Source organism: Hippocampus comes, unplaced genomic scaffold, assembly GCF_001891065.2.
Source record: "Hippocampus comes isolate QL1 unplaced genomic scaffold, H_comes_QL1_v1.1 scaffold676, whole genome shotgun sequence".
Taxonomy (NCBI): Eukaryota; Metazoa; Chordata; class Actinopteri; order Syngnathiformes; family Syngnathidae; genus Hippocampus; species Hippocampus comes.
In genome coordinates this window covers 206,899-215,239 of record NW_017805988.1, presented here as the reverse complement: position 1 = coordinate 215,239, position 8,341 = coordinate 206,899, and the positions used below count along the sequence as shown (strand labels likewise).

The window sequence follows — 8,341 nt, the reverse complement described above, 5'->3', positions numbered from 1 at the left end:
GGAGGGGGGGGGGGGCGGCGTGAAATGATCGTAGGACTCCGAGACGCGTCGTCCGCCGATCCCGCGCTCACCTCGTCCGGGTACGAAGATGTCCATCTCCCTGACCTGATCGGACGCCGACTCCTCGCAGGCGTACCTGCCGGAATTCCTCCAGGTGACGTTGAAGAGCTGCAGGACGCTGCGGGATCCCTCCTTTTCCACCGCCGCGTTGCCCTCTTCAAGCTCCTGCCGCGGCAAGCGCCAGGACACCTCGCTCCAGCCGGAACACACCTGCCAAAAAGCCGCCTTCGTCAAAGCGGTGCCAGGCGCCTCGGCGACCGACAAGTTGCGCCAACGCTCGAGCCTTGAAACACTTTTTTGGGGGGGGCCTCCCCAAGACGGGCAATTCGATCGGACGAAGAACGAAGAGACACACAAGGGAGCATGTGACAAGCCCGCAGAGAAACAAAGACAGACTGACCACGGTGAAGTTGGACTGAGGCTGGAGCAGAACCTGCGAGGCCAGTGGAATCAGCTCCAGACTGACGCCCTGTTCCGGAAGACCCACGAGCACCGCTACGCACACACACACACACACACACACACACACACAGACCGTCGTAAGTCCATCCAGCCAATCAGCGAGCAGGACAGACAAGACACTTGGCTTTGCGTTCTTCCTCACCCAACAAGAAGTGCAGCACTTTCAGACTTCCTGTTCCTGCTCGCAGGGGCGCCGGCATGACTCCCGACTCTGACCGATCACATCACAGACGGCGTTTTGTTGATTTGGAGTTTCTCTTACACTGTCGCACAATATCCGCCCGCTACAGGTAAGGTGTTGCGCACGGCACAGGACGCGTTACTCGCTGGACCGTGCCTGTTCCGGCTAACGACGCGCCGCTGACTTTGGTGCGCCGGACACGCCGCACATCACAACAGGTGGCGAGTTGAGCGCACGGCACGGAACGTGTTACGCACATTGTGACTCGCTAAACATGGCATGGGAGGTGGGGCCGGCGACCCGGCAAACAGGAAGTTGCACTCACCGGCGCGCATCCGTCGGCCAACGTCCGATCGGCTTCGGCGAAAACGATCACCCTGCACAAAGGCAAACACGTGACAACGGGTGACATCGACAAAACATTCATCCAATGACGTCAGCGGAGAAAAATGAACGGTGTGGAAAATATGCGCGGGTGACCGCAGGGGGGGCGGAGTCAAAGAGCGCCAAGTCAACACACACACACACACACGCACACGTCTGCTAAAAGCATCAACAAACTTTCTCGTCCTCGCTTCTGCCGAGCGTGACATCCACAATGCGTATTCGATCCGGGAAGGGACTTTCCCCCAAAATGTCGCTCACTGGTCGGTGGGGTGAAGTCAAAAAGGTTGCCATGGAAACAAGCTTTCACGCCAGCATCCAAACCCGAGTCGCACCGAAATGGTTTTCCTCCAACCTGGTCCGTCCTTGTCCTCCTTTTTCCTGTCTTCTTTTCCTCCTTTTCGGCAGTCCTCCTCCTCTTTCGGAGGCTTTTTCTTCCCGCCGCTCGATGCCTGGAAACTCACTGACTCAACGGGCGAGCAAGCGGGAGGGAGAAAGAGAGACAGAGGGGGCGGGAACGGGGAGGGGGGCGGAGAAAACGAGAGTGAGAGAGAGAGAGAGAGAGAGAGAGAGAGAGAGAGAGAGAGAGAGAGAGAAAGAGGGTCTGTTTTCATCTGCATCTCTTCCAAGCCAGACAGGAAGTCAACCGAGGTCCAAAGCGCACGCGCGCGCACAGGAATGCGCACACGTGCCAGCAAAAAAGCGTGCGCGCACACACAGTGAGTCGTAAACGCGGAAAGTGGAAAAGTCATCCGCTGTGGTCCGTCTCCGCATATCGGCGGCCATCCCCTCATTTGCAGCAAGCGGCTGTCCTGGGCCGGCGCCGCGTCCGGCATCCAACTCTCACAGCTCTCCTCTCGCCAGTCGCGTTTGGCTCTCACGCGTGCGCATCCGCCACAGAGACCATGGCCCGAACGGTTCCCAGTCAACAGCCGACGAGTGGGTCTGCAGGTCCCGGGCCGCTGTGGCTTTAGGAGCCGCTTCGGGACCCTGTTGGAGGTTGCGCAACAGCAACAGAGACCACGGTCGACTCTCCCACGTCAGAGAACCGCAACGCGCGGCCCTACTCCGAGACATCTGCGTCCACATCGCACGGCGACTGGAACGCGTCGACGGTGACCGGCTGGCGGATCTGCTCCACGGCATCTCGGTTCGCGTCACCGTTCGACTCGGATGCGTTTATATTACGGCCGTAAAATATTGAAAAACTGGAGCGGTGGAAGTCTGAAGCTCTCTCTGCCCAGCCGTCATTGGGCTCAAAACTTGGTGGGCGTGTCCCGTCTTGGTGTTGACGACACGCCCGCTTGGATGTTGGACACGATTGGCACCAACCGAGCTGGACCCTGAAGAGTCCTTCCTCGACCGAGAGGGGCGGGGCCTCTCTCTCCCTGCGAGGACGTTCGTCAATGGACTTTGACGTCATCGGATCTAACGTTGTCTCATAACAAGAGTGCGTCAAACGCGGCCCACTCGGCCTCCGTTGATGCACGGTCATCCTCCCATCTGCGGCCCCTTCTCAAGGTCTCTTTTCGCAAAAGGCGGACCGAGCGGAGCCCGACGCACAAGCGCATGCATACTTGTGTGATGACATCGGCGAGAAGAACCGGTTGTGTCAAAAAAACAACAACAACAGCAAAGGTGACTGAGCAGGTTGGACGATATCGCCCAGTCACGTGAATCCGTGCGTTCGCCCAAGATCCACGCAGAGAAAGACGAATGCCACGGAAGCCCGAGAGAGAAACAAAGCGACCGAGTGGACAGGACGCTAAAGAAGGGGGCAAGGGGGGGGGAAGGACCCCGAAGAGAAACGGACAAAGCGCCAGCCGGATCGAAGGAGTGACGCGGTAAGACCCCCGGGTGGCGTTCGACGACGAGCGCGGCGACCAGGGAAACGCCCGCTTTCTGTCGGCTTGTCGCGTTGTCGCCGCCGCTAAAGCCAATCCGCTGGGCGGATGCTTTCCGAGCGGTGTCCAATCTTCCGTTGCTCCTGATCACCGAACGAGCCGTTCACGGTGACCCCGTCTTCTCCCCCGCCAGATGCCTCCGCCCCGGCCGGTCCCCAAACCGAGAGCCCGCTACGCGAGGGACAACCTGGGCTCCGCCTCCTCGCCGGACGGCCAGTCGGCGTAGGCGCACGCACGCACAAACACCTGCGACCACGCGTCTCTGCCCGTCAAAGAGAAACGTTTTCTTGCTTGCTTGCTTTTGGTCCGCGTGAATTCATTGACTGCGGGCAGTCGCCAGCTGGCTGAGAGGCGCCTTTCCCCGATTTGGGGAGTCTTTTTACCGCCGCTCGCTCGACAAGGCCCGGCGTCGCACCGTTGGCTTTTATGGCTGTCGACGTTCGGAAAAATAGCGGCCAGGCCAAATTCAGCTGCGCAAGCGTCCGCAGCCTTCGAGGTATGCGCGGAGGTTTGCTGAAGTTCATTGAGGGACGCTTAGGTCGCGGAGCAAACTTTGGGTTTTTTTTCCCTACGTGGCTTCAAAGGACAGGAAGGCGAATGAGTGCGGCGGTCGGATGAGTGCTTTTCTGTGGCGACCGTGTCGTTACCACTCGAATCGTTTCTAGTCCTACTTTGCGAGCAACACAAACACACGCACATGCGCGCGCCGTTGTCCGGGCGGCGATGCCGACAAACATACTTCTTGTGTTCTTGTCTTTCAGAAATCAGACGCGTTTCGACGGAGATCAGTTTGGCACGGGTACATGCACACGCACACACACACAATAACAGAACGTTGCCCGACCTCGGATTGGGCACCCAAAGAGTTAACCGGCTCAACTCAATTCCACATCAGTGTCGAAAACTGGTTTCAGGAACTGGTTTGCAACCAGTTTGTGACATCACTTTAACCCGCACACACACTCACGCTTACACACATCTGTGAACACCTCACAAGAGTTCAACATCTGCCATCTATCAATCATCCGCTCTAATGACTCCTGTAATGATGTCCCCCCCCCCCCCCCCCTCAGATGAAGACGCCGGGTCGCCTGTCGACGTTCCATACGGGGTCGCGGCCGTCGGCGGCTCGGCCTCCGGCCCGACCCCCTCGTCTCCCCCATCCGTACACAGCATTGCTAGCGACATTGCTAAGCGCATCCCCAGCTTAGCCGGGGCGGCGAGCGCCATCTCCCACCCCGCCGCCGCGCCTACGCGAAGCTCCTCCGGCACGCCGCCCGCTAACTTGGCCGCCGTCGTGAGCTCCCTGTCAAACGTACCCAGCTTAGCGGGTATGCTGAGCCTGGCGGCGAACCCGCCGTCCCAATCTGCCAAAGCCATCCGTCCTTCGACATCCGACGGTAAATCAATGAGGACTCACGTTCGTTCCCATCGGAGACCGTCAAGTCATCCGGTCCTCATTCTTGGTTTTTTTTTCTTCTTCCGGTCCAGATGCCATCGTCGCGGACTCGCCGGCACCAGCGGAGGGCCAGGCAGGACTCGCGGGACTGGGTCACGGTGAGCCAAAGTGTTGTAAATCGCCACCCATCTGAAAGTTGCCCTGTGGAGATCGTTTTTGTCACACACACACACACACACACACGCACACACACACACACACACACACACACACACACACACACACACCCAAACTCTGGACATACTCACGGCTGCCATCAGCCTCAGGCAGGAGACATCAGGGTTGGCAATTTTCCACTCCTTCCCCGCTCCCGAATCACCACGAAGGGATTTGACGGCCACCCGGCGTTGGTTTTCCCGAGCTCACGTTCTACTCGCTTTGTCCCAAACTCTCCAGAGGAAGAGGACGACGATCTCTACATCACCGTGTTGGAAAGTTGGGAGGACGACGCGGATTCCGACTCGTCCAATGAGGAGGACCTGTACCAAAACTGGCCCGGCTCCTCGCCGGCGAACGGTCCCATGAGAGGGGACCTCGTTGACAGCCTGCTCAACGGCGCCAAGTGCGTACTGACCGACTCGTCCTCGGCCCGCTACCGGACCGAATACCTCATATGGCACGCTTGACCACTGTCATTTGGTTTGCGCTTGCAGCCGCTCGCCGAGCGCGACGCCTCCTCGGCCGGCCGCGCCGCCCCCTTTCCAGGTGGCCCAATCGGCCAAGAGCAGGAAGCCTTCCAAAGCAAAGACGCCAAGGTACGCGAGTGAGAGGCAGAGTGTCGCCGGTGCCCACGGGCCGGCTTTTGGCGTGATTACGCTTTTCGTTGCGGTCGTCCGTGTTGTTCTGGACGCTCTCGTCGCCGCCGCGGTCACGGCTGCCGTTTCCGTGACCGACGTTGCGACTGACTTTCTTCTGGCCGTCGTTCTCGGTGACCTTGTGATGGGGCTCTTTGTCCTTGTTCTTCACCGTCGCGGTTGTTGTCCTTGAGGTTCGGGGTTGCTTTTGCCGTTGTCCTTGTGGTGGCGGTCGGCGCATCGTCACCGTTTGTTTTCGCAGCGCGGCAACCATCCGAGTGTCGAGAAAGAAAGGACACGGCCCGCCCGCCGACCCGCAGAGCGCGGTGGTCCGAGCAAGCTGGTTGGACGTCTGGAAAGGCTTCAGGTAGAGCAAAGAGCTTCACGTCTGTACATGAATAGACTTCGTGTATGGCTTGTTTATAACAGCCCTCCAATATGGCCGCCGGTAGTGCATTGTGGGTAATTGCTAAAAGGACGGAGCCCTCTATATATCCAAGTCAAGCCGGCTAGCGATAGATTGACGGACCGCTTGATCGTTTGCCAACAGAGGTCCTGCTTCTTCTTCTGCTCAGTGTGTTCTTTTTTTCGTTTTAGACACAACGTCTTTTGGGCCACGCTGGACGGGCAGTTGATGTCTCTGTGGAAAAAACGCACGGTGAGCGCGCGCGCGCGCCCTCCCGGCCGTGAGCGCGCACGCGTCGGTCGCGAGTGACGGTCGCCGTTTGTGATCAGGACCAGTTCAGCGAGGTTCTCTTCCACGTGTCCAGCATCACAAACGTGAAGAAACTGGAGAGGGGAAGATTCTCCGTCTATTTCAAGAAGAAGCATTACGACTTCATGGCCCACAGCGACGGTGGGTCCCGCCTCCGCGGCCTTCCTCCTGCGTACGCCCGAGCGCGCCGCGCCCTCACGGCCTTCGCCTCGCAGACGTTCGGGACGGCTGGGTGCAGTCTCTGCTGGCGTCCCGGGGCCAGCCGGGCCCCGCCGCCCCGGACCTCCACGGGGCCATCACGGTCAAGGACCCCAAGAGCCACTTCTACGCCGCCATCTGGGGCCACGACTTCTGGATTTACCAGAACAAAGACGGCTTCCAACTGGGCGTGGCCTGCTACAGCATCCCCCTCAACCTGGCCACCGTCCGGACCGCCGGCAAACACTCCTTCACCCTCGCCACGCCGTTCCGGACCTTCAGGTACGTGCCCTGGTTCCTCCGTGAGGCGCGGCCCGCCATATCTGACTTGGTTGTCTCCCGCCTCTTTGCCGTCGCCGCCGCCCGCCAACAGCCTGTCCGTGGATTCGTCCAAGGATCTGTCCGCCTGGCTGGCGGGATTGTCCTCGTCCATCAGCAGCGCTCTGTCCTGCAACCAGGTGGCCACGCGTCTGTGGAAGAACCCGTCCAACCGACAGTGCGCCGACTGCGGCGCCGCCGACCCCGAGTGGGCGGCGGTCAACCTCCTGCTCGTCATCTGTCACAGCTGCGCCGGTGAACGCAAGCCCCGCGGCGCTCGCGGCCGCGCTGACCAGCCGACGCTAACGGCCTCTCCGCAGGGCAGCACCGGGCTCTGGGCAGCGCCGTGTCCAAGGTCCGCAGTCTCAAGATGGACAACAAGGTGTGGACCGAGCCGCTGGTCCAGGTGAGCGGGGAAGCGGGCCGGGGCCATTCCGCCGGGAAGGTGGCCGCCGCCGTCTCTCTCTCTGTCTGACTTTGGAAGCCCCTTCTCTCTCGCAGCTGTTCGTTGCCCACGGTAACCGTCTGGCCAACCGGGTGTGGGCCCCCCTGATACCCGCCGCGGAGAAGATCGGTCCGGAGGCCTCCGATGAGAGCAGGTCAAAGTTCATTCAGGATAAATACGGCAAGGGGCGCTACCGACGAGTACACGCCCTCGCGTCCTCTGCCGAGGCGATGCAGCAGGTGCGAGGCGCCGTGCCCCCCCCCCCCCGCAAACGTCAGCAATCAAGTGCGCGTTTGCAACTCGAGCGTTGTGTTCCAGAGGCTGCGAGAAGTCGTTTGTGGCGGCGACGTGGAAGAAACCTTCTCGCTCATCTGCTCGGGGTCAAAGGTAACGCAGCACAAAGACGCATCCCGTCACCTCGTCTGACGGGGCTTCCTTCCTGCAGGTGTGTCAAACGGACCCCCTGAGCCCCTCCGCCATCCAGCTGGCTGAGAGAGCAGGGCAAGCTCTGCAGGCCGAGCTACTCAGACTCAACGAGTACACAGGTCAACACACACACACACACACACACACACGCATGTGCGCACGCATTGCCAAATTCAAGAAAGTCAAACAAAAGTTCTCGCTGAACCCATCGCGGTCCACTCGCTTTTGACTTGGGAGCGGGCGGCGCGGGCTCGCCGACCGGTTCAGGGTGCTCCGGCAACCCCCCCCTCGCGGCCCTCGTGAGGAGAAGCGGCGAATGGAAAATGACACGGCGTGACGCGACAAGCGACCCGTTGCATCGCCCCCCCCCCCCGGAAAAGCCGAATCGAGTCGGAATCCCGCTGAGCGAATGGAATTGAAACGTTGCGCTTCCACGTTGCCGCCCTCGAATATTAGCGCACCCCCGGGGATCGAGATGGACACGGAATCGTCTTTCGTGACGCGCGCGCGCGCACACTGAAATATTCTTATGCCCCCGACCCCCTTTTTTTTTTTTTTTTCCACAGAGGTTCCGCCCTACTTGCCCAAATCGGGACATAGGAGAGCGGAGTCCAGCTGCTCAGGTAAACGTTTTTTTTTTTCAATTCAAACGGGATCGCAGATGACGAGAGTCGCGTGCGCGCGCGTAGGAGACGAAGACGAGGAGCTTCACGGCAAACTGGAAGAAGATCGCTTCCTCTTCTCGGTGGAAAACGACTCGGCGGCTTGCGACGTGCTCGACTTGCGGGAGGTTTTGTCGCTTTTCCGAAAAGACGGGTACGCGGTCCCCTGAAGCTACGGCGGCGGCGGCGGCGGCACGAGGGAGCGGCGCACTGACGAGTGTTCCTCCCCGCAGGGCGACTTTTCAGTTTGAGTTGATCACGTTAGACAACCGCTTCGTTTGCGTGGCCGACAGTGAGGACGAACTGCTCATTCACCTGGTGCACATCCTCAAG

The 8,341-nt window shown here is 60.0% G+C and overlaps 2 protein-coding genes across 5 annotated transcripts in view; one reads left to right on the top strand and one right to left on the bottom strand.

The window, feature by feature from the left end:
* Positions 1-8,341, bottom strand: part of LOC109528881 (platelet-derived growth factor receptor beta-like) — a 16,927-nt gene that overhangs the window by 7,357 nt on the left and 1,229 nt on the right. For 2 of the 4 annotated variants that reach the window (XM_019891924.1, XM_019891927.1), the window contains exons 1-5: positions 1,443-1,620; positions 1,029-1,080; positions 665-733; positions 461-555; positions 72-270 (exon numbers count right to left, since the gene is read on the bottom strand). In XM_019891924.1, the coding sequence (XP_019747483.1) occupies positions 72-270; positions 461-555; positions 665-733; positions 1,029-1,038 (373 nt within the window). In that variant the 5' untranslated portion in view covers positions 1,039-1,080; positions 1,443-1,620. Of the gene's footprint in view, positions 1-71; positions 271-460; positions 556-664; positions 734-1,028; positions 1,081-1,422; positions 1,621-8,341 lie in introns of those variants that run through there. The other 2 variants (XM_019891925.1, XM_019891926.1) reach the window with 2 other exon arrangements.
* LOC109528880 (arf-GAP with Rho-GAP domain, ANK repeat and PH domain-containing protein 1) overlaps positions 2,688-8,341 on the top strand; it is a 7,407-nt gene continuing 1,753 nt past the window's right edge. The window contains exons 1-19 of the mRNA XM_019891923.1: positions 2,688-2,931; positions 3,125-3,213; positions 3,753-3,790; positions 4,065-4,391; positions 4,483-4,548; positions 4,847-5,012; positions 5,104-5,205; positions 5,507-5,611; positions 5,842-5,902; positions 5,980-6,100; positions 6,175-6,439; positions 6,531-6,730; positions 6,796-6,881; positions 6,977-7,159; positions 7,239-7,307; positions 7,366-7,465; positions 7,913-7,969; positions 8,036-8,162; positions 8,242-8,341. Of these exons, the coding sequence (XP_019747482.1) occupies positions 3,125-3,213; positions 3,753-3,790; positions 4,065-4,391; positions 4,483-4,548; positions 4,847-5,012; positions 5,104-5,205; positions 5,507-5,611; positions 5,842-5,902; positions 5,980-6,100; positions 6,175-6,439; positions 6,531-6,730; positions 6,796-6,881; positions 6,977-7,159; positions 7,239-7,307; positions 7,366-7,465; positions 7,913-7,969; positions 8,036-8,162; positions 8,242-8,341 (2,262 nt within the window). The 5' untranslated portion in view covers positions 2,688-2,931. The remainder of the gene's footprint in view (positions 2,932-3,124; positions 3,214-3,752; positions 3,791-4,064; positions 4,392-4,482; positions 4,549-4,846; positions 5,013-5,103; positions 5,206-5,506; positions 5,612-5,841; positions 5,903-5,979; positions 6,101-6,174; positions 6,440-6,530; positions 6,731-6,795; positions 6,882-6,976; positions 7,160-7,238; positions 7,308-7,365; positions 7,466-7,912; positions 7,970-8,035; positions 8,163-8,241) is intronic.